This window comes from Coptis chinensis, chromosome 5, assembly GCF_015680905.1.
Source record: "Coptis chinensis isolate HL-2020 chromosome 5, ASM1568090v1, whole genome shotgun sequence".
Lineage (NCBI taxonomy): Eukaryota > Viridiplantae > Streptophyta > Magnoliopsida > Ranunculales > Ranunculaceae > Coptis > Coptis chinensis.
The window spans coordinates 567929-593545 of record NC_141460.1 but is presented as its reverse complement, the minus strand read 5'-3'; the positions used below and the strand labels follow the sequence as shown (position 1 = coordinate 593545).

Sequence of the window (25617 nt, the reverse complement as noted above, 5' to 3'; positions counted from 1 at the left end):
GTCTTGGAGGTCGATGTCCTGAGTTCGCTTATGCTTCGCGCGTGTGCAATATTCCTTAATGAGGATATTACTCCCCTACACAGCCCCCTCTCAGTAGATTGTTTTTGTCCATGGAAGCGATTTGCTGAGAGAAAAACGGAAGTACGTGTGGAGCATGAGCGAGCTATGGTGAACGATCTGACTGAGATGCCGTAAAGTTTGAATCGTGTGGTATGATGATTTGGCGGGAAAGGGAAGTTGGCACGTGATTGGCACGTGACAGAATTGTAGCAGTTAGTAAAGAAATGTGTCGCCGCGTTATCCGGAACTTTGAAAAGACAGGTCCTTGGAACACGTGTGCGGGCTAGGGCATAGGCTGTAATCATAACTTCTTGGTAACTGAACGGGCGGTTGCACAAAATCAAATTTGGGAAACTCGAAAAAGTATCTCCTGTTTCCTTCTCCAGCAAAAACGCAAGCTAGGGTTTCTCAGGTGAGTGTTTCTGCTGCCTTTTCATTTTCAATTTGCTTTCCTCTTATTCAAGTGCGATTTGTTGAGTAGGTAGGTCGGTGTTAGGCTGTAGGGTTTAAGCTTGGGTAGTTGATAAGAAGGAGACGACACAATGTCTGATTCTGACGATACTCGATCTGAAGAGGTTCGGGAGGTCTCATTAAGTTGTGGTGAGTATGAGGATGATAAGGAAGAATCGGTGAGTCTTGGCATTCAGGTTGGGCGGGATGAGGAAGTTAGGGTAGACGAGGGTAATACACGATCTGGGTCGGAAGGTGCTGTGGCAAGCACGTCAGGTCGAGGGGAGGGTTCGTCGTTAAGTGGGTTGCCCCCTAAGACGGTGGATCATTGTGCTGCGAGCTCGTTCCCCAAACTGAGGGCAGCTTATGGGATCAACGTTCCCGATCTGGAGATATACTAACCACGGTTGAGTGAAAATGTACGTAGTGAGGAGTACAACCCTCCGAATGGTGGGGTAATCATCTGTGAGCGTATATGCAAATACCGTTCTCGAAGTTGGTTTGTGACTTCTTGGCTCATTGTTGGAAGTCTCCCTGTCAGTTTGTTGGTAACACCTGGCGACTGTTTAGGGTGTTCGACCTGTTGAATGTGAGTGGCGAATACCGCATAGGGGTATCCGACATAATTGAGCACTTTGTTGTGAGGCGATCTGGTAATTTCAACTTTAGTTTACAAACCATGACGACGCCGCTCGTTATGATTGATTGATTATGTAAGCAATGAGGCTTGGACAAAGAGGTTCTTTGCTAGTTTGGCAACCACTTGTGCTAGCGGATGTAGGTTGCAAACTAGGATTTGTAACATTTCCGGTGGGTGGGAGTGTCTTGCTTTTGTCGCTTTACTCGGTGATTTCCTGTGATTCTAACTGATTCATGTCTTTGCATTGTTTGTAGATTTTTCTGTGAAAACACAAACTGATCGTGGGGAGATAGAGAGGTTCGCGCGGCTGACTCGAGCACAAAAACAAGCGAAGTTGCCCGAACTTGCTCATTTCTTTGTGGAAAAGGGTGGGACTGCGATCTGGGAAAAAAGAAAGGCTCAGAAGGACCGAGCTCGAGGTCAGACTAGGAGAGGGGTGATGGAGATGCGCGCGAGTGACTTGGTAACACGGGAAGATAGGAACCGGGGTCGTGGTGGCCTGAGACGACCCTTTGGAGGTGGTGCTTCAGGGGCTGGTGGGTCGAGTTCCCGACCGAAGGGGGTCGATTGATGCTCCCCAGTAAGAGGAGACGGTGATCTTCAATCCTCGTGTAAGGAGCAGGTCGAAAGAGAAGAACCGACGCCTCGAGCAAGATCTTTGCCCGAAGTTGCCAAAATTGCGCAAAGATGCTCTTGGTGAAAGCTCCAGGTAGCGGGCTTTCGGTAGTGGCGGTGGTGCTACGGTTGCTTTCGCCGAGTCGGGTGCGACCGAGTAGGTCTTGACTTGGCCAGCTTTGGGGGGTCTAGTCCGTCTCCTACAATCTGAAACCTAGTCCGGGCGGCGAAGCGAAGGGTCCTCGCAAAGCTAGTGGAAAGTTAGCTATGGTTCGCGGATGACTTAGAGTCCGCGGTTTGTGTATTTAGATGACAACGGGTTCAACGAATCGCGGAGGCTTAACCGACCAGAGCTTCAGTCGAGTAAGGTATCGGCTTGTCCGCTAGAACAGATAGCTCTGGATGGCAACCGTAAAGCCGGATGACAAAGGGGCTGGCCGACAACAACCGAAGCGGATGGAAGTCGTCGAATAATGTCCGTGGGATTTGTCCCGTTTTGATGTATCTGTTAAACTTATATGCGCATCGCGTGACTGGTTACTAACATATGTGTGCAATTGCAGCTTGTGAGTGGGTTTGAAGTTGAAGGAGATTGCTTTCGGTTACGGAGGCGATAGAGAAACCGTGGTGAAGCCGCCGACGAGCTGAAAAACGTTCAAGACGCCGCTAAGATGGAACGTGAGGAGCTTGAGGACTGAAGAAAGCACACTAAGCTCGAAGTCCGCAAAGATCTTTGAAGGATACCGAGCGTAAGATCTAAGGCTAAAAAACTACGAGGTCTTTGAAGAGAACATCATTGTAGCGACTGTGAAAATTGGTAGGTTGAACGAGTATGCCTTACACCGCAAGAAGGTTGCTCAAGACGCTACGAAGGCCTATGACGACCTGGATGCTGACTTTGTTGAGCTGGAAGCGGACTATAAAGCTTTAAAAGAGGAGCATGTAAGTGGGATGTCTCATACCGCGACCGAACAAAAGTGCGAGGGAGATGTCGGTATTGTTCTCGCTTCTTTAGTGGTCGTGCCAGAGGTCGTGGTACCGCAAGCTGAAGTTGTTGCGTCTGATGTGCTTATGAGTTTGGATTTGGATGGAGTGTCCATTGTGGTTGAAGAGAGGGATGCTGAAATTGACGAGTCACTTGTGGCTTGAGAGCTAGTTGTTGCGCCTAGAGATGGCGAAGTTGTAACTTCGTTTTGCTAACCTTTGTATGCTTGTAAGTCGCGGATACAATAAAGCCGGGTTTCCAGGGTAACCCAGGCAGTCCGCTTTTTCTTGTTTTTTTATGTGCTACCACTTTGAACGATCCGGTATCCCGCCATCGGTTTGGGGTAGCCATATGATGATGAGTATTGGTTAGCCGGGTTGGATTTCTGAGTAGGCTCGGCAACTCGGCTAAGGAACGAATCGTGGTTGGGGCCCGTCCGACAGTCGTTTTTGCTTATATGCTATGCTTGTTGCTTGTTTCCACTGTTGTGGTGTGTGTGTCGTTTGCTTGATTGAATGTATAAACGGTGATCTTTGCTATAACTATGCATGTCGGATGTACCGCGGTGATAACCGACCTTCAAGTAACCTGTAGCTTGAATGAAGTCCTTGTCATTACATTGTCTTTAGTTTTAGGTGTCGCCCGTAATGAGGTTACTAGATCGCCGTGACTGCATATAGAGTAGGGCGTATGGTGTTCTGTTCATTGTCGAAATGGCGATTTCCTCACGTGTAGGAAAACGAAGCGGTTCAAGGAGTGTAATGATGGCGGGCGATGGCCCCGACGCTTTGGCGCCTCAAGGTAATTATGATGTACTTAGGGAAAAAGACGTTACATAATAAGTAAAACGTTAAGTAGAATACCAAAGGTATTTGCTTGTCTTCCCCGTCTTAGCTCCTTTCTTTGCCTTAACGCCGCAGTGCACCATCTTCGTCGCTGCTTCTACAGGTACGTTTGTTTCCATTTTTGGATGTATCTTTTTGAGAAGGAGTTGGTGGATAGCTCTTTAACCCATGCGGTATTATCTCTGTTCGTAGGTTTGATTATGGCAAGGTGCCACAACTATGTGAGAGGAGAAGGGAGTTTGAGAGAAACTTCGCCTCTGGTAATGGAGGAAATGGAGTTCGACTCTCATGTGCACAGTGATCGTGGTAAGAGGAAGGCTATTTTTGTAGGAGCCAAAGGCAACAAGCGACCTAGGAGATCTGGTTGTTCGGCTGGTGGCATTGTATTTAGGTCGCCACAGCGGGTAGGCGACACCAATCGTCATGCTGCGGAGCGTAGCGACCTGAGGCAAGGTCACCACATCGCTGGTGAGAATTCTTCCCCGCGATTCGGGGATGTGGGGAGCGAATTCTACTACCTGGGGAAGACGGGGAAGAAGCGTACGGTGAAACGTTCTGATTGCAGCTTCCACTCGGCATCCATAGCGACCAGCCTTCTGAAGGGGATCGTGTTGGATGGTGACAAGGCGGAGGTGAAAGATGAAGATATGGAGACGCTGTTGGGGACGATGGACATGGCTGCTTGTTTGGTGAGCTCGTTATGCGCTAAGTTGTTGTGTCTTTTTCCAGGGCGATTTTGATCTTTAACTTTGTACTCGCAATTTCTTGCAGGGTATGATAAACTGAAAGATGTTGTGCAAAACGTTGAGACTGATGTTAACCCACACGTCAAGCTGGGATGTATGCGAGCTGCGTGGGGAGTTGACAAGAGGAAGCTAGAGGTGATAACCAATAAGTATCAGAATGCTGCTGACGAGAACGCTGCGTTGGTTACGGCTATGACTGATCTAGAGAGGGAGTTAGCTAAGGTGACTGCATATGCCAAACAATGTCAAGGGGTAGCGCGCAAAGCGCAGAAGGCGTATAGCATGGCCTGTGCCCAATATGCCGTAATGGATGAGAAGTATCACCTCTTGAAGAAAGCAACTGAGGGCGAGGAGCAGGGGCGAGGTATGCGTGTGATGCTGAGATCTGCTCGGCACACTACTTCTACTAGTGCGGCCCCGAAAGATAAGCATGTCTTGACTGATGTTTGATGGTGCAATCTATCCTTGTCTATTTCAGCTATGGAAAAAACGTGAGTGTTCTTTACGTTATCCTCTCTTATATGAGAGTTAACAATAGAGTCAGTATCTTCAGTTTGCTGAAAGCGGTTAAATCACTTTGGTACGTGAACCGGTTTCCACGGAAGTGGCGATTCGATGTCTTGTTAAATTTGTAATAAACACCGATCTGGATTTCCTGGGTAGACCCAGTAGATCGGTGAGTCTAGTTGTTTTGGCGTTGGCCGAGTATTGCTACTGACTGGGTATGGAATGCATGTTTCTGCTTAATTGCTTGTAGTTAGCATCCTGCTTATTATTCATGTGGCTTGAAATAACTGAGGAGCTTGAGGCTTAGATTAAAGAAACGTTTTGCCTATGATTATCGCTTTCTTTCGTGGTCATCATGTTATCAGAGAAGAAACGCTGGGAGCATTCTAGATGATCTGAGCCTAGAATTAAGAGTTCTCCACTAGGTGGATTGATCTGAGCCTAGAATTAATACTCGAGAGAGTGTTTTGCTCAGGCAGAGCGTGTTGGCTCATAGAAGCGCAATGCTCACGGAGAGCGTTCTCGTATGGTCAACCCTAGAAGTATAGGTTCTCGACTAGCGAGGTTCGGAGAGGTTGTGGAGCATGTAAGCTCCAGAGAGCTGTCTGCTCACGGAGGGCGTTCTCGTTTGGTCGATCCTAGAAATATAGGTCCTCGACTTAACAAGACTTGGAGAGGCTATGGAGCCTGTAAGCTCCAGAGAGCTGTCTGCTCACAGAGAGCGTTCTCGTTTAGTCGATCCTAGAAATATAGGTCCCGGACTTAACAAGACTTGGAGAGGCTGTGGAGCCTGTAAACTCCGAGAGTCATGCGCTCCACGAAGAAGCGTTCTAGTTTGGTCGATCATAGAAATATAGGTCCTCGACTTAACAAGACTTGGAGAGGCTGTGGAGCTTGTAAGCTCCAGAGAGCTGTCTGCTCACGGAGAGCGTGTTAGCTTATGACAACATTACTACCGATAGCGTTGACAATGTAAATTGTCTTCGGGTCGTTCCTCGGTCGCGAATTGTATGACTTTTCGATGCAAGTAAACGGAGTAGATTGTAATAGGCAACATAAGAAATTTAACCTTGAGTTTATAATAAATGAAAAACGGAATATACAACATCAGTGGTTTCATTGATAAATTTTTTTCAGCAGATAAGTATTCCAAGGGCGAGGCAACAATTTCCCCTCTTGGGTTTTTATCCAGTATGCTCCATTGCCTACAATGCGTTCCACGATGTATGGGCCTTCCCAATGTAGGTGCTAATTTGGAGTCGCCTTTATGTCTTTTTAGTACTAGATCGCCATGTTGAAAAGATCTAGGATGCACTCGTTTATTGTAGGAGTTCTTCAGAGTTTGTTGATAAGATGCGACTCTGATGGCGGCTAAGTCACGCCGTTCTTCTAACAAGTCGATCTCTCGTGCTAGAACGGAGTCATTGTGTCCCGTCTCTACGAGCTCTGACCGAGTCGTAGTGACTGTCAGTTCGGTGGGAATTACGGCTTCTGTGCCATAACACAAGGAGAATGGAGATTCGCCTGTACTGGACCGAGCTATGGTGCGATGAGCCCACAAAATGTTCTCCAACTGATTTGGCCATTGGCTCTTGTTCTTTTCAATTTTTTTCTTCAAATTTTCTAAGATTACCTTGTTGCTGGCTTCTGCTTGACCATTAGTCTGGGCGTATTGTGGAGTAGAAAATGCATGAACGATCTTCCACTTAGCTAGAAATTCTTTAACTGTTTTGCCTTTGAATTGGGAGCCATTGTCCATCACTAGTGTATGTGGCAAACCAAATCTGGTGATGATGTGAGTCCAGATGAAGTTTCTGACATGTGATTCTTTGACATGTGCTAAAGGAATGGTTTCGAACCACTTAGTGAAATAGTCAGTTGCAACTAAGACGAAGCGAAAACCAGTGCTTTTCTGTGGGATGAATGGTCCCATGATGTCCATGCCCCACATGTGAAATGGCCATGGGCTCGCTATCTTGATCGACTCATGGCCTGGTTGGATGATGTTGGGCCAAATGTTTGGCATTTTATACACTTGAGGACGTATGCTTTGGCGCCGATCCGCATCACGGGCTAAAAGTATCCTTGGGAAATTGCTTTGTGGGCTAAAGAGTGACCTCCGGCATTATTTCCACATTCTCCTTCGTGGATTTCCGCAAAAATCAATTGACCCTCGCTCGAGTAATGCGCAAGTGTGGTCCACCGCCAGATTTCTGAATAACTTGTTATGAAGTAAGCAATAACGGCGTGCGATATGGGATTTGCGGCCTTGGTACGCTTCTACGGGAGTCGCCATCTTTGGATGTAGTCTATGATGGGTCTGATCCATGTTTAACTCAACAGATTGCCAGAGAGAGGGAATAGATCGCTTATTGCTAGGGCGTGCTCGACTACTTCAATGAGTAGTTGTCTTGGGACGCAGTTCGGTGTTTGAGTGGCTAAGTAAGCTAAACTGTCCGCGTGATGGTTCTCGTCACGCAAAAAATGATGTATGGTAGCTTTCTTAAAAGAAGGCAGTAAATGATAAACGACTTGAAGATATTTCGAAAGGTTACCTTCATGGGTAGTGTACTTTTTTGCAACCTGGGGAACGACCAATTGCGAGTCACTAAAGACTTGGAGTTCCTTTACACCGAGCTGTAGTGCCATACGAAGTCCCATGATCAATGCTTCGTACTCCGCCTCGTTGTTGGAAGTTGTGAAGTCGATTCGAACTGACTTCTCTACCATAGTTCCATCGGGGGACACTAAGACAACCCCGATGCCACTCCCGTTAGGGTTGCTAGAGCCATCTACAAAGAGAGACCAGACTGATTTGATACGTTCCTTTGTGCCTGCGAGCTCCGTTTCTGGTTCCCAATTTGGGTCATCAACAGGGAAATCTGCTAGGAAATCTACTACGACTTGACCTTTCTGAGAAGTTCGAGGTACGAACTCCATGTGGTGTTCGCCGAGCTCTTCAGCCCATATTGCCATACGAGTTGTCTTGTTTTCTTTGTGAAAGATTTTCTTCAAGGGAGGTCGGTAAGTACTTTGATCGGATGTGCTTGAAAGTAATGGCCCCTGAATTTTCTTGCCGAATAATCAACAAAGCAAGTAATGACTCTTTCAATGAAAGAATAATTCTTTTCAGTTAAGTGAGCGTCTTACTTGTAAAGTAGATCGGTTTTTCTGAGTTGTTCTCCTCTTTGAAGAGAACTGAGCTGATGGCGAAGTCTGATATTGCCAAATAGAGCCCCAGTGTTTCTCCGACTGTTGGTTTGGCTAAGATGGGAGGCATGGTGAGGTACTCTTTGAGAGTGGAGAATGCTTGGTGACATTGATCGTTCCATGAGAACTGCTCGCCTTTTTTGAAGAGTTGTAGGAACGGTCGGCACTTGTCTGACGCCCTGGATATGAATCGGTTGAGAGTCGCGGCAATGACCATGCACGATAAGATCTGTTTCTTTGTCTGTGGATTGGGCATGTCTAAGAACTCTTGGATTTGGTCTGGATTTGCTTCGATCCCTCGTTGTGACACGATATCCTAGAAACTTTCCGGAGGACGCTTCTAAAGAGGCATTTCTCCGGGTTCAAATCATTCGAAGTTCGGGCGAACCTGGAGAACGCTTTGCTCGGGCGAGTGAGGTGGTCGCCGCTTTCTTGCTTTTGACGACCATGTCGCCGATGTAAACCTCCATGGTATCTCCTAACATGTCCTAGAACATATCGGTTACGACGTTGATATCGCCGCCTCCAAAGTTTTAAGGTCGAACGGAGGACGTTATAGCAATAAATTCCTTGCTCTGTGATGAACGCGAGGTTTTCTCTTGATCCTCCTCGCCGAGTGGGATTTGGTTGTATCCACTGTGACGCCGTCCATGAAGGAGAGAAGTTCATGACCACAGTTTGGTCGACAAGTCGGTCAACGCGAGGTAGGGAAAACTATCTTTCGGTGTTTCTTGATTTACATTCGTGGAAATCGACGATAGCTTAATCGTCCATTCTTTTTGGGGACCGCGAACGATGTTGGCGATCCAAATCGATAGTCTACCTTTTGATGAAACCAACTTGCTTCGAGTTTGTCGACCTTCGCCGTTGATGGCTTTCTCAAATCGCAGAGAGTTAGCGAAAGGCCGCTTAACCGGGTCTAGCATTGGGATTTACATTTAATCTATGACATGCTACATTAGGATCTATTCCGGGCACATCTACATACGACCAAGCAAAAACATCTTTATTCATGGATAAGAAGTTTACAAGCTGGGCCTTGAGTGTGGGGTCAAGATTAGCCCCTACATAGACGAACTTGGGGTCGTCTTCTGTTCCTAAATTCACACGCTCTTTTTCTGCAGCTGGGGGTGCTGCGTCTGATGGTGATGTGTCTTTTGGCGATTTGATCTCTGGAATGCTTTATCGCTCTGAGAGACGGTGTGATTGGCAGCTGAGGTTGGAGCGACCTCTGTGGCGACGACAACAGGGGTTGGGGTGGCCTCTGTTGTCATAACAACAGGGGTAGGCGTGATCTCTGGAACCGGGGCTGGTTGCATGATACTTGATGGTGCGACTTCCAAGGTCGTAAATGGTGGCACGACAACATCTGATGCGACCTCTGGGGCTTTGATCGATGGAACGACGGATACCGGGATTGACGCCCGAGGTCTTGGGCCGGGTGAAGTAATGACTCATTGGAGCGATTCTTGGCGCCCCGAACGGGAGAGAAGGTCTTCTTCTTGCAAAGCCCGGTGTTCGCGGTGTAGCTTGGACTTTGACTCCGGCAACTAAGTCGTTCGCCATTGTATAACTAGTAGGCTTGTGCTTTGTGTGGATTGGTACACTGGCGGTCTTACTTGCTGATAGGATTTGATTACAATGATGCGCTTCGAGCTGATTGCTGCGAAGTTCCATCATTCCTCTAGGACCTGGAAAACGGAGAACTTGATGTAATGTTGACGGTATAGCTTGCATTTGATGGATCCAACGCCGTCCTAGTATGGCATTGTATGACGACTTGATGTCTAGAACGCTGAAGGGTGTATTGAAGCTGACTTTGTCTTCTCTAGACTCTACCGATACTGGGAGTATGATGTCACCGACGGGGTCGGCCCTGGAGCCATTGAACCCGTAAAGGGGGGCAATTGGATCTATGAGGACTGATTTGGGTAAGCTCATCTCTTGAATGGTGTGGTAGAACAAAATGTCGCATCTAACTCCTGTGGTCGATCAGACGCTTGGTATCGGTCGCTAATTTTGACATGGACGACAAGTCGTCGTTGCCATGAAGGGCATACCTTGTTGAGGTCGGCCCCTCGTGGAAAGTGATATCTCCGTGTTGCGACTGAAGCCAAGGGCATGTGTTTGTGGAAGAGAAATGATACACTTCCTCAAGAGCTACCGACACGACGTCTTTTCTCTCCGGAGGAAGTTCTGACGAATCATCCGGGAAAGTAATCATATGAATGGTTCTAGCATTGTCGCGATCCGACGAGTCTTTGTCTTCGCCGTGGCAAAGAACGGTCTTTGGGACGCCCTCGCTGCTTTGGCGGGCGAGCTTGAACCTCTTGGTGGTTATGACGAAGTGGAGATCGATCAGCGTGCTCGGGCGAGCCATAAGTTTATGGCGCAAGTCTCCGTCAGGAATGTTGGTGTCTTGTTTTATATGACCAGCTTCCACGAGGTCTTGGAGATAGTGCTTAAGCCCCCAGCACGCATTGGTCTCATGGCATTTTGCTTTGTGGAAGGCGCAATAGGGCTTGTCAGGTCGATCTATTGGTTGCCTCACATCTGGTCGGAAATATGAGGCTCGCTGGATCTTGTCCAGTATGTAACTGGGGGAGCGTGTCAAGATAGCGAACTCTCTGCTGTTGTCCGGTCGGTTACCTGCCTTTGGTGCAAGCGACCTGGATCATTTTTTGGCACGTGGGGTGTGATCAGAGATCGCTGCGACCTCCTGGTCCTCGGCTAAGCCATGGAGCTTCAAACTTTCTTGCAATTTAATATACTTGTCTACTCGAGCGTATAGTTCGGACAACGTTTCTGGGCGTTCTTTTATCAATGATCTGGAGAGGTCGATACGCGCACTCGGCAGTTAGAAAATGCCAATGTGGCAAAAGACTCTTTCGGGCCGCTTTCCATACATATGCCTCGGCTTTGAACCGGCCTAAGAATTGGCGAATGGTTTCATTTTCCCCTCGAATGATAGCCAAAACAATGAGTCAAGAGTCGCTTTCTTTTCCGCATTGTGCACGATATTGACTAGCAAAACGGTCAATAAGCCGTTAAAAGGTTTTGATAGAATCGGACTCAAGTGAAAAGAACTAATCGAAAGTCGCCATCCTCGGTGACCGGCCGGAAATAATCGACAGTGAAGGTGATCAAACTTCGAACTGAGAGCCGGACTTTGAATGTAGCGAGCCACGTCGCGATTGTGGGGGCATGTCGCCATCGTCACATTAAGAAACGTGGGTCGGACAAAATCTTGAGGAGAGGGTTTATTGAGTACCTCGGCACCGAACGGAGACACGCGGTATGTCTTGAGCATTTTTGAACAATCTGGGTTGCATCATTTCTTCTTGCGACTCGGCCGATCCTTTATGCGATAATTCGTTAATCATTGATTAACCGTTGATGCCGCTCTCGGCGACGTTACCGGTTTGGTTGTTGTTGGTAAGCATCTACTTGTGCTCGTAAAGCGGCATTTTCTTGCTTGTTAATCCCAGCTGGTTTGCGAGATTTTGAACTTAAGCTTCGAGGCTTGCCATGCTTCGTGGGCTTGAGAATCGTTGGTTTTTGAGTTGTGTGAAAGTGGTTTCTCAAGTAATCGAGACCACAAACGGCGCCAATGTAAAGGTGAGTTTTGGTTTTTCTTTACATACAACAAAATAAAGGAGGATGGGTTTGGGTTTTGGAGAGACCGAGTTCGCTGATGAGCGAGCTGCCTACGTATCCTCTCTTGATTCTGAGGGGAGAGAAGAATCAGGTCTCATGTAGTTCATGTAGGTAATATTTATAGGCATAAGGGAGTGTTGATCCTTGAGACACGTGTACTCTCTTGTACATATGTAGGGTGGAGATTATGAATGTGTGTTAGGTTGGTTTTGGTAGAAATTGTGTGATGATTGGGAGTTGGTGTGGTAGTCCATATTCCCCGGTGATGGGAAATACAGGTAAGATTTTGGTAATGATTACATCTGGATTAGAGGTGGTGTTTTTATCTAAAGCGTTCTGTCTCCAGTCGTTTATTCGTCTTGAGATATTCTCAAACAAGCTTAAGCGTACCACCTACATGAAGAGAACTGCTCACAAATCGGTCTTGGAGGTCGATGTCCTGAGTTCGCTTATGCTTCGCGCGTGTGCAATATTCCTTAATGAGGATATTATTCCCCTACACCTATCACAAAGACACCTAAAACTTTTAAAATGGTCGCAAAGTTTCTTTGATAGGGTCTCTTGCAGAGGCTATTACCTAGTACCTACTACTTACCAATTAAACAAGACAAAGAAAGTCCTTGGAATGTTAAAAACTTAAAACACACACCAATTCAACAATCCGGTTGGACTGTCATGATACAGTTCTTGTCAGACTCCTACAACTCCTCATACATCAAATCACTAAAATCTCTACTTAGTGTAGGTTTGATGATGGTTGGATTCCCACAACAATGTCATAACTAGTAAAATGCACAACAGCTCAAGGAAAAGTAAATAATTAACACCAAGCTCTACTTACCAAAGAAACATAAAACTACTTGTACTATAGAATTGGCAGCAGTCTACAACGAAGTTCATGGATTACTAGTATCTTCAGTTCCATGAACACAAAAACGGAAAAATATTCTAAACTATGCCTGAGAAAGTATTATCAAAACTAAGATGAAATTCCTTTACCAAACAAAGATGCTTCAATAACCACCTTTAAGGTCATTGACCACATCATAGGGGATGGGAGTAACAGTTTCAAGGGTGGCTCCCTCGACCATAAAACCAGGCTTAGGACCTTCAGGCTGCCTCTTGGTGTTGATCTTCTCTCCGCGGGATTTTGCCTCAGTTTCCAACTTGTCATTCTGAATCTTCCACAGCTTAAACTCTTCCTTGCACCTGGATGGCTGAACATGCTCCACCCTCACATGGATTCTCTTCCTGATAATCCTGTTCCCAGCCTGTATCATTGTTACAACCAACACATCATTACCATCTTACAAATTAAACCTGGATTACATACAGAAAATAAACAACAATATGAAACCAGGTAGAACAGGAATAAAGACCTGTTTGTTCCAGAGCTTGCCAGTGCGACCGTGATAGAATTTGTGGGGCATGCCCTTGTGGATGGCTCCGTTGACCTTGACATCCACGTAGTCGCCGACTTTGAAGGTCCTGAGGTAGGTGGTGAGTGCGATGTATCCCTTCTTCTATATATTAACAAAATGGACCCACGTTATGCTAAGCCCGTCATGAATAAGATCCATTTCATCACGACCGAAGGCCCAAGCCAACTAAGAGTCTCTTTGCAGCATTTTTGATGTTTTGTAAAAACAAGTGAGACGGATTTAAGGTGAGTTTTGAGTGGTGGTATAGTAGTAGTAGGGCAAGCTATACGAGAGCTGATGTGAGGCTTTTGGTGCATGGAAGAGAGTTTTCAAAACCCAACCCAACCCAACCATAGCCATTCGTTGCATGGATAGGATATCCAAAATCTCATCCTCTCCTTCATTCTCTTGAGCCAACGTTTTCTCACCATCATATCATAAAACTATCCATCCATTTTGCTCCTCTCCTCATTCAAACATGGCTTCGGCTACTTTTTCTGTAGCCAAACCTTCTCTTCAGGTCCTCTAGCTACTTTTCTGTTACTTACAAATTCATTCTCTTTCTGTACATCATGATCCCATCTATTATGTACTGCATAATATATATACGTACTCATACTTCATTTACAACTTAACTGCAGGCTACAAATGGAAAGCTACTTTCGGAATTCAGTGGCCTCCGCAGCTCCTCCAACTGTATGCCCTTCCCCAGGAAGTCCTCTGATGACTTCTTCTCCCTCATTGCCTTCCAGACCTCCGCGGTACGGTGTGCTCTCACTCCTCACTAATCTTTACATTAGCTCAAATATATCTAACTATTCTGTCAATATGTACTTGTGTGACTAACTTTACTCTGTATTCAACTAATTATGCTCTGCCTTCTTGTTAGGGGAATGACATTCGCATGCTAATGTTTGTGCTTGACAATTCTCGATCATCTCCTTGAGACACCTTATTATTATAAGATCCATTTGCACTTTCACATATAGATGGAACCAAATAAAAATTATTAAACTACACTCCGTCGCAGCAGCCAATCACCATTTTTTTTATCTCCCCCATACAGTTGTTTCGCTTTGATCAGTCCCAAGTCAATATTTTGTGTCCTTGTTCAACATGGCTTTGAAAATTCATAATGACCATTGAGATCACCTGGGACAGAAAATTACAATCAAGCTGGTAGAGAAACACTAGAACTGACATGTCCCCTGTTTATTGGGGACTTAAAATGGTTCAGCTAGCGACGTTATTGGTGAGACGGTTAGAATACTTGGTCCTGAAGTACCTAGAGTTCTAAACTCTACTACCATATGCGTATGAATGAAAGACTTGGTCATTTCGAAAAACACTTCATAAAACTACTGTTTGATAGTCGACCCAATTTGGCTACACAAAGTATCATACATTACACAAGAAACGTGCAAATTACCACTTACGTATGGTTTTTGCGTGATTAGGTGAATGTTAGTGAGAAAGCATTTGACATTCACTTGGTCTACACTCTAGACCTCCTCGCTGATAAATTTTAAAGAAAAAAAAAATAAGGTGATAAAAAGCTACTGAAAAATGCAGAATTTCATTATACATTTTATGAAATTATGCTTGCAAGTCTCAACGCAATCAGTCTCCTAGATGACTACTATATTATTAAGTACATTGAGATGTGATACTTTCCCAGCAAAAGGAAAATTTCCTTGTGGGCTGTCGGATTGGTATATAGGGATGGCTTAAGTTGAAGTTTATTGATTAGATTCATATTGGGAGCTTGTGAAAATGTGAAGGTTGGAGGAAACGGGTACAAGAAAGGAGTGGTGGAAGCAAAGCTCAAGGTTGCAATCAACGGATTCGGTAGAATTGGAAGGAACTTCTTGAGATGCTGGCACGGGAGGAAGGACTCTCCCTTGGACGTCATTGCCATCAACGACACTGGCGGTGTCAAGCAGGCTTCCCATCTCCTCAAGTATGATTCCACACTCGGCATTTTTGACGCTGTTGTCAAGCCTATTTTCCCCGATATTATCTCTGTTGATGGAAAGGAAATCAAGGTTGTCTCTAGCCGAAACCCAATAGATCTCCCTTGGAAGTAAGTCTTTCCTTTTGTCCACTTTCATTCCATTACTTCCACTTTTGATAGTGCATTGATATGTACTAGTTCTAAGCTAGATAGGTTGCTATATTGCATTTTATCAATATTGTTAATTTGTTACGACTTATTGTCTATGTGAATGTTATAGGGATCTTGGGATTGATCTGGTGATTGAAGGGACAGGAGTATTCGTTGACAGAGAGGGTGCAGGCAGGCATATTCAAGCCGGGGCCAAGAAGGTGCTCATCACTGCTCCTGGAAAGGGTGATATTCCCACCTACGTGGTTGGGGTGAACGCTGATGCTTATGACCCAGCTGAGCCCATCATCAGTAACGCGTCTTGCACCACCAATTGCCTTGCACCCTTTGTCAAGGTTCTGGATCAAAAATTTGGTAATTCATTAATTTAGACCTTCATGTTCCAGTTCAGTCACCTGTACATCATATAACATACAAATCTATATAAATACCCATGTCAAAAGTGGCGCATTCATGTATACCTGAAATGTGGTGGGCAATGCAGGCATCATCAAGGGTACCATGACAACCACACACTCATACACTGGAGACCAGAGGCTTCTGGATGCGAGCCACCGTGATTTGAGACGTGCAAGAGCTGCTGCCCTCAACATCGTCCCAACATCAACAGGTGCAGCCAAAGCTGTGGCTCTTGTCCTGCCCTCACTAAAGGGAAAATTGAATGGAATCGCTCTTCGTGTGCCCACACCAAATGTGTCAGTTGTGGACCTTGTTGTACAGGTCACCAAGAAGACCTTTGCTGAAGAAGTGAATGCGGCATTCAGAGAGAGTGCTGACAACGAACTCAATGGCATCCTATCCGTATGTGACGAACCCCTTGTCTCGATGGACTTCAGGTGCTCCGATGTCTCCTCAACTGTCGATTCTTCTCTAACCATGGTTATGGGTGATGACATGGTTAAGGTGATTGCTTGGTATGATAATGAGTGGGGATACTCTCAAAGGGTGGTTGATTTGGCTGACATTGTTGCCAACAACTGGAAATAAGCTATGATAAACACTTTCCTCCCGTCTGTACCAGCTATACCTAGAGTTTCTGCGCACATGTTATAGTTTTTTGTTGAATTCATCATCCTTGTAGATTTCTCTACTTTTCGTATGCGGATCCATTTCGGCACCTCTGTTGTTGTGTAGTACCATATATATAATCCAAGCTTCATCTGCTAAGCACTCAAAATGATTGTAATTTTGTTCTTGTCACTTATTTAGTGGGATTTTCGAGGAATCAAATTATTGCATTCTCACCTTAATATGAAACTGGCCTGTTTTGTTGGTAGAAAAACGAAATATTGAACTGATGGACATTTAGAACTATGTATATTATCAATTAGTTCATGCACTTATAACTAGCATCATAGATGGATATATGGGGGTGCATGTGTGGGCGGTCGCACCCCTGAGATTAGAAAAGCTCCACTACCACATAACTAATTGGGATTTTTGGCAAAAGTCACCCCTGTACTTTGCCCCCGATAACCACTTACCCCCTTAAACTTTTTTCTAAGCGAAAAAAACCATCAACTTGCTAATGCCAAACGCAGCTGTTAGTTGGGTTGCTACCGTTAGTAAGATATGATGTATTTCATTATGTAGATGATGTCATATTGAATTTTTCTGGAGTGGTGCGTGCCCCTTGATGAGTTGGATAGTCAATGCCAACTCAGATTAGTCAAGTCAAAATCCCCAAATTGAAACCCTACTTCTCATTTCTCAAGTCAAAATTCCCATGCCCACAAAATTAAAACCAAGTTCAGCCCAATAACCAATAGCTTCAGACGAACTCTTCTCTTCTCCAACTCCAAACCCTATCTCAAATTCCAAACCATAGTTCAATCAAAATCCAAAATCCAAAATTGACTATGAACACCTAAACCCACAAATTAAAAACCCTAGTTCCATGGTGAAATTCTACCTTTTACAGATATACTATGGGGATCGGTTTGAGAGTAGTCCTAGCTTATAGTATATTGGGAGGAATGTGAAAAGCGATTATGAAAATTTTCCAAGTAGTTTGAATGTCTTCACTTTGAAGGAAATGGTAAAATGACTGGGGGTATAATGTCAACAGTTGTAAGTTATACTATAACAGTCCTGGTTTATGTCTTGAAGAAGGTTTGAGAATGATTCTGAAAGATAACGATGTTAATGAGATGATAGTGATGTGGCTAGCTTAGACCATGTCAGTGATGATGATGAACTAATTGAGGTGAGGAAGAAACTTATTGAACTGAGGAATGCTAAAGATAAGAAGAGAGTCAGTCCTGGTGAAGGTGTTAGTGGTGGTGGTGTTGGTGAAGGTGAAGGTATTAGTGGTGGTGTTGGTGAAGATGTTAGTGATGTTGGTGAAGGTGCTAGTGGTGGTGTTGGTGAAGAGGAAGAAGTTTTGGAAGGTAACAACACTGGTGACTTTGAAGATAGTGATTATAGAGACTCAGATGACTATGATAGCCCTGTGGAGACTAATGATGATGGTGATGGGGTGTGCATTAAGAGAAAGAAAGCTAGTTGGCCTGTGTTTGATTCAAATATAGATATGAAATTGATTGAACCTGTTTTGGGGATGAGGTTTTCTAGTAGAGATGAGTTGAAGATCTGTCTCTGGGACTATGGAGTTGCAAATGGCCATCCTATATTCTTTAAGAAAAATGAAAGTAGGAGATTAACAGCTAAGTGTGCTGATGGATGTAACAGGAGATTGCATGCCAGTCCTATGCAATGTGAGAATAGCTATCAGATAAAGTCCTATAAGGGTGTGCACACATGTGTCAGAGATTTCAATGCAAAAGTTTGTAATTCTAGATGGCTTGCAAGGAAATATAGTCAGGATATACTTAACAATCCAAAGTGGAAGTTGGCTGACTTTAAGCAAAATGTGTTGAACACGTACGCAACAATCGTTTTAATGAGTAAGTGTTCTAGAGCTAGGAGGATGGCATTGGGGGAGATCGACTCAGTGATGGTTAAGCACTATGCCAAGCTTTGGGACTATGCTCATGAGATATTGCGCAGAAATCCAGGGAGTACTGTTAAAATTCATTGTGAAAATCCCCATATTTTCCAAAGAATGTATGTTTGTATTGATGCTTTGAAAAAAAGTTGGAAGAAAAGTTGTAGACTTGTGGTTAGGCTTGATGGATGCTTTTTGAAGGGTTATATCAAAGGTGAACTGTTGACAGCTGTGGGTAAAGATGGGAATAATCAAATGTACCCAATTGCATGGGCTGTGGTTGAAGGTGAGAACACAAAATCTTGGGTTTGGTTTATGGAATTGCTGCTTCAGGACATTAGGGAGGTAGATGGGCTTGGGTGGACTCTGATCTCAGACCAACAGAAGAGTCTCATAGCTGCAGTGGATATGCTATTGCCTTTGGCAAAACACAGGTGCTGTGCAAGGTATATATATGCGAACTTTAGGAAGACCTTTAGCGGTACTTTGTTGAGGGCATTGTTTTGGAAAGCTATTAAGAGTCCTACTGAAGAAGAATTTGAAAGTGTAATGACTGAAATTAAGGCTGCTTCGAAAGATGTTGAAGATTACTTGTGAAAGAAGCAAAACCCAAAGCAATGGTGTAGAGCATATCTCCTTAACACGTCTAGCTGTGATGCAGTAAAGAACAACATGAGTGAATGCTTTAATGGCCAAATCATTGAAGCAATAAGGAAACCAATCATTCATATGTTGGAGGACATTAGAATTTATTTGATGACCAAGATACAAAAGAAGAACACGGAAATTCAGAGATGGACTAACAAGTTGGCACCAAGAATTAGGAAACTTTTAAAAGAGAACAAATTGGAGAGTAGAAAGTGGACTAGTATTTATTCTGGGGGTAATATGTTTGAAATAAGAAAGCCAAACTATGATGATTCGTATGTTGTTGACACATGAAAGAGGTCTTGTTCTTGCAGAAGGTGGGACTTAAATGGCATTCCATGTGCTCATGCAATATCAACCATTTTTTGTAGAAAAGAGAATCTTGACAGCTATGTGGCATCATGGTATACAGCTGATTTGGTGTCCAAGGCTTATGAAGAGTTCATGCTTCCTTTGTGTGCATGGGAAAAAACACAATTCCCTAAGTTATTACCTCCAAAAAAGATAAGAATGCCTGGAAGACCAGCAAGGAATAGGAGGAAGGATCCACATGAAGATTTGGACAAGTCAAGAAAACTATCAAGGAGAGGAAAGCAAATGCGATGCTCCAATTGTAAGGAGTATGGGCATAACAAAGCAGGGTGTAAAGAACCACTTGCTGAACCACTTGTAGAACCAGTAAGTATGTCTATTTTGTTTATTTGATGTATATATAACAATAAATTGTCTAATTTAATTTGTGCTCGTATAATTTTAGGTCACTGACGTAGAGAATGCAATACCAAGCAATAATGATGTACCAGCCAGTCTACCAGCCAATGAAGTGCCGAGCAATGATGTACCAGCCAATGTACCTGTTCAACAAAGAAAAATTAAGAAAAGGCACCTATTGGATTTGGAGTGCATACATCCGAAATAACTGGGAGGACTTTTGTGAAGGTATCATATAAGTTTTGATATACAAGTGTAAAAGAGTTATTTTGTGAAATATGTAGTTGGATTTAATTTGGAAATTATATTCTTCTTTTGTGCAGCTTGTGAGGCAGAAAAGGGGCAAATGGTATGAGCCAGGTATGTATGACCCAAGTATGGTGCCAAAAAAGAGGAAACCACCTAAGAAAGGCACTGATTTGCAGACATCTACAAATGCTAGCAGTGCAGCACCGTTAGGCACACAATCATCAAGTGCTTCCAGCCCATCTCAGGTTGCCGCAGTTTTGAAAGATGGAGCAACATTAGGAACACAGTCATCTAGTGTTGGTAGCCCTTCCAAGAGTACAAGATCACAAACTACTGTAGGGAAGAAGAGCTTGTGTGCCATGGCTAACAAGAAGGGATAGACATAACGTTGGATTTATTTCTTATGTTTTGGGGTTTGTTTTGTTTTTTACTTATGTTTTTGGATATGTTTGTTGGTCTAAGACAATGTATGAACCATGTTTGATTAATGCAAAATGTGTTATCAGATGGCTATATAATCTAGCAAAGAGCTTGTGTGCTTTTGCCAATTTTTTATTAATGCAAAGAGTTTGTGTGCTTTTACCAATTTTTTTATTAATGCAAAGAGTTTGTGTGCTTTTGCCAAAATTTTTTTTAATGCAAAGAGCTTGTGTGCTTTTGCCAATTTTCTGACAGGTTGATAATAGTGGCTGATAGGTTTATACAGGTAAGATATTTGCATTTTTTGACAGGTTGCATTTTCTGACAGGTTGCATTTTCAAGTTTGACTCTTTAACACAATTACTTCGCTTGCAATTGCACTCTAAATAAGCTTTACCTTTCTCATTTCCATCACAAGCACAGAATTAGACATAAGGAATATTATGGTAAAGCTATAGTTAGACAAGTAAGAAATTTTAGGCATCTTCAAGGTTTGAAAGTTCCAATAAATTTTTTTGAAGTCTTTGTTAAGATGATCACCTAGCTAGTCTTTGTTAAGATGAGCCTAAATTTGCAACCTATCACCTAGCTAGTCTTTGTTAAGATGATCACATATTCAACCTTTCTCTAAACAACTAGAAAGTACTACAGATCGAAATGTCAAAGGAGATTGAGTTGCATGCAAGGATGTGAGTTTCCAATCTAACGAATGGACATAAACAAGAAGTGACCCAAATACAAAACGATGTATGCAAAAAGGTTTATTCAAAAAAGGAATCCTTCAAAATCCAAAAACATATATAGAGTAGTCATGAAATCATACAAATATTAAACAAGAACTGATAGTATTCATGCCCAAGTATGTATTTATCATCATCAAGGAAGTGCATTGCCATTTGTTGGTCTTCCAAAACCAAGTAACATTGTCACAACATCTAAACAGCACAGTCTCAATGTAATAATGTACAACTCAAATTTCTTCCTTACAGAGAACAGAGACATTTGAATCCATGATAAACGTAAAAATGATAATTTTACTAATGAATAAAGCGATGAAACTCTAAACGTAAGTAAAACTAAAACTAATTTAACGTGCCTAAGATTTATCAAATTTTCTACTCTCAATTCTATCGAAATAGAGTGGAGTAACAAATTCGTTCCACTCCTAGTGCTCTAGCATGGAATGTTTTCTAGTCTAATTAGTCGGTCTTAAGTCTAATGAGAGTTTTACGAGGGGGAATTATACTACGATGCAATATGAAATTGATTATTTTAATTTAAACTACGAATGCTATGGAAATATGATTGTTTTTGAATCTAGATAAAGGATTAGAGGGGAATTGAATCCACCTCGAATCCAACTTAATAACCTAGCATAGATTGTTGTATCTCGATTCTTACGTTCTTACGGCAAGAATTACGAGTTCTAATCCCTAGTGTTAGGTGGCATTTCTACCAAATACTAACTAGCATGTGAGGTCGTCCACCCATTCTCATGGCTTAAACACGACCTTCTAGAGTGGAATAGAATCTACAAACAATTCTACACTAACAACTAAGTTTTCATCAAGGCTTTATCAACCCCTCTAATGGAGGTTTTAGCCTTGATTCATCAAACTAACATTTCCCATTGAATCTAAACTAAACAAAATGTAAAGAATTGAAATTTACTTAATCAAACAACAATGACATCTAATTTAATGACTAAAATGAAATAAGAACAAGAATTGAAATTAGATCTAGAAATGGAAATGACAAAAATCGAAATTGATAAAAATACTACTTTATTGATCTAATCAAATGAAGAACAAGATTCAAAGGTTTAATCTAATACAATGAATTGAAATTAATTAAACTAAGTTCTAAAACTAATTAATGGAGGCTAACTAATCTAGGTCTAACTATTTACTATTAACAAAGAGTGAAGCTTTGGTTTTTATACTCTCAGATCCAAAATCGAGCATGGGCTTGGAGCCATGTTTTGGGCCGAGAATCGGCCCAAAACCCAATTCTTCGAAATCAAAAGGCCTCTTCAGCTGCAGTTCGCTTCAACAGACTTTTCGTCCACTTCTGCTCCTCTGATTGGGTCAAGGCTTGGACCATTGGAAAGCTCTTTCCGAGCCGGTCGTTTTGACATAAGGTAGGCCCAATTCCGAGGTCTGAGTCCAACGATATGGTCTTCGAAAGTTCTGTTGACTTTGTGCAATCAAGCTTTACTTTTGCGTGGACTTTGACTTTTCAGCTTTGACCGGGCTTTAGAAAGGCTTTGTCTTCTTGAATCTTGGCCTTTAATCACGTAACTCCTTAGTAACCGACCTTTGCTCCTTTATCTCTAAAGTGGCACATTTCTCGCACATAATGGACTTTGAAGCCCTGAATGTATAAAAACACGTCGGTGTTAACTCTTAATTATTACTCACATAATTGGTCTAAAAGTATGACTGTTACAGGGTTAAAACTATAGTTTTGGGCTCTTATCAATCCACCACGTTACCAAACCTGTAAACAATGAGACTCGAATACAATCAACTAAACTGAACAAAGTTATTCACAAATTCAAGGAACATTTCATCCATTCATTGCAAGTATTCGAATACAAATTCCAACAACATTTCATTAATGAAACTCCACTACAACACCACTACAACACCATTACAGTCACTTACAACACCATTACAGTCACTTACAACACTCCATTACCATATTTTAGACTAAAACTCAATTACAGTCACTTAAACAAATAAAAGCATATGAAACAAACAAGAATAACAATGACCATTTTCTTCATTTCATTCGCCTTCTTCAGCTCAGAAACTTGGCTCTCCAGTCTTTCATTTTCTGTCTCAAGTGCTTTGATCTTTTCTTTCTCCAGATCATCCTCCCAAGTGAAGAATTCACACATTTTTGGATAGTATCTACACCCAATGAATTCTTCCTAGATTTTTCGGTGTATTTGACGTTCTTATTTTTGTCTCAACCCCACAGAAACAAGAACCAACTGAATTCACCGATGCAGATGACATGATGTAGTTGAATTCAAAAGTGTTAAGAAAATGGAACGAAATTGATAAGAATTTGGGAGATTTTGATTGAACTAGGGTTTGGAATTTGTGATAGGGTTTGGAGTTGGAGAAGAGAAGAGTTTGTTTGAAGCTATTAGCTATTGGGCTGGGCTTGGTTTTAATTTTGTGGGCGTGGGAATTTTGACTTGAGAAATGAGAACAAGGGTTTCAATTTGGGGATTTTGACTTGACTAATCTGAGTTGGCATTGACTATCCAACTCATCAAGGGGCACGCACCACTCTAGAAAAATTAAATATGACATCATCTACATAACGAAATATGTCATATCTTACTAACGGTAGCAACCCAACTAACAGCTGTGTTTGGCATTAGCAAGTTGAGGGTTTTTTTTTTTTCGCTTAGAAAAAAGTTTAGGGGGGTAAGTGGTTACCGGGGGCAAGTTCAGGGGTGACTTTTGCCAAAAATCCTAAAAATCTTCAAACTATAAGGACACGCACCCCCAATTTCACCCCCTAAATTTTCACAACTATAGTAAGAATATTATCAACAAAAATAATAGTATGAAAAAAAAACTAATAAAAAACTTTCTAATAAAACAACTTTTTTTTACTTCTCTTTTTGCTCTTACAAAATTATCATTTATCATTTGAGTTTAAAACCATTAAAGAGAGACAAATGTGTCTTTGAATGTTTAATGGGTTGATGAGACTAAAACAAATAGCCAAAGGCCCAAAGCTCAACCGGTCAGTTTGTATAATTCTAATCGGCCATAACAAACTCTTATGCTCTCCTTCCTTTTTTTTCACTCTCAATTTTTAAACAAATGGTCAAACCTCAACTCAAAAAAAAAAAAAAAAAAAAAAAAAAGAAAGGACTTGCGGGACTTAGCGACTTGTTTGCACGATTGTCCTAATTATTTGTAAAACTAATTATCATTATCAATAAAATTTCCACTTAAAAAAAACAAAACAAAACAAGGTAATTTTTTATTTTCAATGTTAATCTTTTATAAGTTTATATAATATTATACATTATATATAATGTTATATATAACATTATAAGTCTAAATTTTTGTGAGCATGTTCTCCATGGTGGGGAGATCATATCTACAAAAAATCAGCCCTTAATTAAACTTTCAAGTCCATGATTTTGCTTGAATTAATTTACAATGTGGCTATAATGTGGGCATAAGAATGTGCCTCTAATGGGAAAACTTGCCTCCGTTTATTAGTTCCCGTATTTTCGGTTTTAACCCAAACTTTTGGTCCAAAAGGGTACCCAAAAGTTTCACCCACAAAATTTTCTACACTTCACGTTTGAAGGGTAAATCAGTAATTTACATCATTTCTCAGGAGTATAAAACTCAACGTCTTCAGAAAACAAACAGAGACATCGTTTCGCGGTTTCACAATAAAAAAAAAAAAAGTTCGTTCGTCTTCTCCATATTCCCAATTACAACGTTCAAATGCGACCAACGAATCATGCTATTGGGAGTGGCTACTTTTTCCCTCTCCATTTTTCTCTTTCTGCACAGGAGACTTCCAACTGGTAAGAGTTTCTGATGGATTAAGTCACACACCTTCATTTCTAATTTGAGGTCAATCTGTTATACGATAGACGGAATGCCACCTTCAGTTTGCCTCTTTTCCTCTATTTATGTAGATATCATTGGAATTTGAAATGATCGATGTATGTCTAATTTTTGTGTCGCGTGAAAGTCTCTAACTTATGATGTCTTATACAAGTTCTTCACTAACGTCGCTTTAATAAGGTATTTTGATTTTCGATAGTATTGTTCTTTCTTTTTCCATACTAAACCAAATTACTCAATTTGTTCGAAGAACCTTACAGTGTTTTTAACTTCCTCACTCTATAATAGCATTTTCTATTTCTTCCTTTGCAATCCATATCAATCTTACTGAAATTTGAGGGATCAACTTTGTAACTAAATGCTGAGTTGGGTCTCATGTACGTTTATTGATCTTTTCCTTCATATTTCCAATTTCAATTTATTTTCTCTTTTTTCCTCTGTTGAATTTGTCAATATTTTTATTATTTTTTATTTAACATTAATTTAGTGTTTCAAAACAAATAGGATAATTGTGCTCCGCCAGAGTACACGATTAACATGAATTTAGCATTTTGCATTTAACATGAATTCAGTGTTAAATGTTCAAAATGTTCGTTAATAGCCATAAAAAAAAATGTAATTTGTTGTAATTTTGCTACTCATCCTCTCTGTGAATTTCAAACTCTTTGCGTAGGTAACTATATTTTTTGCACTCAGTGAACCTTTTTTTTTAAAAAAAAAATCACAAATTGATGTAATTTTATTACAAATTCATGTTATGTATTT

General features: G+C 42.1%; 2 protein-coding genes and 1 long non-coding RNA gene across 3 annotated transcripts; 2 read left to right on the top strand and 1 right to left on the bottom strand.

Moving 5' to 3' along the window:
• Positions 1-12549: 12549 nt before the first annotated feature.
• LOC147496173 (uncharacterized) lies at positions 12550-13372 on the bottom strand. Its single transcript, XR_015194509.1, has 2 exons — positions 13095-13372; positions 12550-12986 (listed from the first exon to the last, which is right to left on the bottom strand). It is a non-coding gene; the product is annotated as an uncharacterized LOC147496173 (long non-coding RNA).
• Positions 13373-13383: 11 nt separating this feature from the next.
• On the top strand, positions 13384-16491 carry LOC147496172 (glyceraldehyde-3-phosphate dehydrogenase A, chloroplastic). Its single transcript, XM_086559162.1, has 5 exons — positions 13384-13656; positions 13778-13897; positions 14918-15219; positions 15371-15615; positions 15746-16491. Exons 1-5 carry the CDS (start codon positions 13615-13617, stop codon positions 16246-16248), a joined length of 1212 nt encoding a protein of 403 aa, XP_086415288.1. The 5' UTR covers positions 13384-13614; the 3' UTR covers positions 16249-16491.
• Positions 16492-17304: 813 nt separating this feature from the next.
• Positions 17305-18805, top strand: LOC147496171 (uncharacterized). The gene is made up of 2 exons (XM_086560997.1): positions 17305-17314; positions 17412-18805. The coding sequence occupies exons 1-2, from the start codon at positions 17305-17307 to the stop codon at positions 18803-18805; spliced, it is 1404 nt and encodes a 467-aa protein (XP_086417123.1).
• The last annotated feature ends 6812 nt before the right edge of the window (positions 18806-25617 follow it).